The sequence below is a fragment of the Passer montanus genome, unplaced genomic scaffold (assembly GCF_014805655.1).
Source record: "Passer montanus isolate IOZ18808 unplaced genomic scaffold, ASM1480565v1 scaffold1238, whole genome shotgun sequence".
NCBI classification, from domain to species: domain Eukaryota; kingdom Metazoa; phylum Chordata; class Aves; order Passeriformes; family Passeridae; genus Passer; species Passer montanus.
The window spans coordinates 649-1,882 of record NW_024359145.1 but is presented as its reverse complement, the minus strand read 5'-3'; the positions used below and the strand labels follow the sequence as shown (position 1 = coordinate 1,882).

Below are 1,234 nucleotides of genomic sequence, written 5' to 3'. Positions count from 1 at the left end.
CCCCCCAGGGACACGCCCCCCGCCCCGAAATGCCGGCACGGGACACGCCCCCTTGTGCACACGCCCCTTCAGGGAGAGCCACGCCCCCCTCAGGACCACGCCCCTCATTAGAATACCCGGTTGGAACGCCCCCGCCGGTGGGACACGCCCCCTTTTGGGGACCACGCCCACTTTTGGATGCAGCCCCCTTATGCCACACGCTTTTAATAGGCCACGCCCACTTCCTAGCCACGCCCCTGGAGCACACACCCTCATTTGTGGGCGTGGTCTGCTCCTGGCCACGCCCCCTCACCTGGGCACGGTCACGCCTCCGGATAGGCCACGCCCACTCAGGGACAGAATGTCCCGCTCATTCCGTTGGCCACGCCCCCTTGGGCACGTGTCACCCGCTGCCCCTGAGGCCACGCCCACAAAGCGCCGGCCACGCCCCCCGCGACCCCCGAAATTCCCTTTGAGACCCCCCAAAATCCCCCAAATTATCCCCAAATCCCCTCTGGGACCCCCAAAATCCCTCAAATTATCCCAAAATCCCCTCTGGGACCCCCAAAATCCCTCAAATTATCCCCAAATCCCCTCTGGGACCCCCAGAATCCCCTGGGACCCCCAAAAATCTCCTATGAAAGCCCCCAAATCCCATCGGAGACCCCCAAAATCCCCTCTGGGACCCCAAATTCCCCCCTGTGACCCCAAAAATCGCCTCTGGGACGCTGAAAACCTCCTAAATTCCCCCAAATTCCCCTGAATTCCCCCGAATTCGCCTCTGGGACCCCCAAAATCCCCTTAAATTCCCCCAAATTCGCCTCTGGGACCCCCAAATTCCCCTGAATTCCCCCAAATTCGCCTCTGGGACCCCAAAATCCCCTTAAATTCCCCCAAATTCGCCTCTGGGACCCCAAAATCCCCTTAAATTCCCCCAAATTCCCCAAAATCCACCCAGAGACCCCAAAATCCCCTAAAACCGCCCCAAAATACCCAAAATCCACCCCAAAATCCCTTAAATCTGCCCCAAAATCCATCCAGAGAACCCAAAATCCCCTAAAACTGCCCCAAAATCCCCAAAATCCACCCCAAAATCCCCTAAATCTGCCCCAAAATCCCCAAAATCCACCCCAAAATCCCCTAAATCTGCCCCAAAATCCACCCAGAGACCCCAAAATCCCCTAAAACCGCCCCAAAATCCCCAAACCCTTAAATTCCCCCAAATTCCCCTCTGGAACCCCCAAAATCCCCTTAA

General features: G+C 57.6%; 1 protein-coding gene across 1 annotated transcript in view; it reads right to left on the bottom strand.

The window, feature by feature from the left end:
• The window catches only part of LOC120497208 (hypoxia-inducible factor 3-alpha-like), a gene marked incomplete at both ends in the record, with an annotated part of 3,924 nt that extends 3,475 nt beyond the window's left edge, over positions 1-449 (bottom strand). Inside the window, one exon of the mRNA XM_039698409.1 lies at positions 293-449. Within this exon, the coding sequence (XP_039554343.1) occupies positions 293-449 (157 nt within the window). The remainder of the gene's footprint in view (positions 1-292) is intronic.
• Positions 450-1,234: the final 785 nt, after the last annotated feature.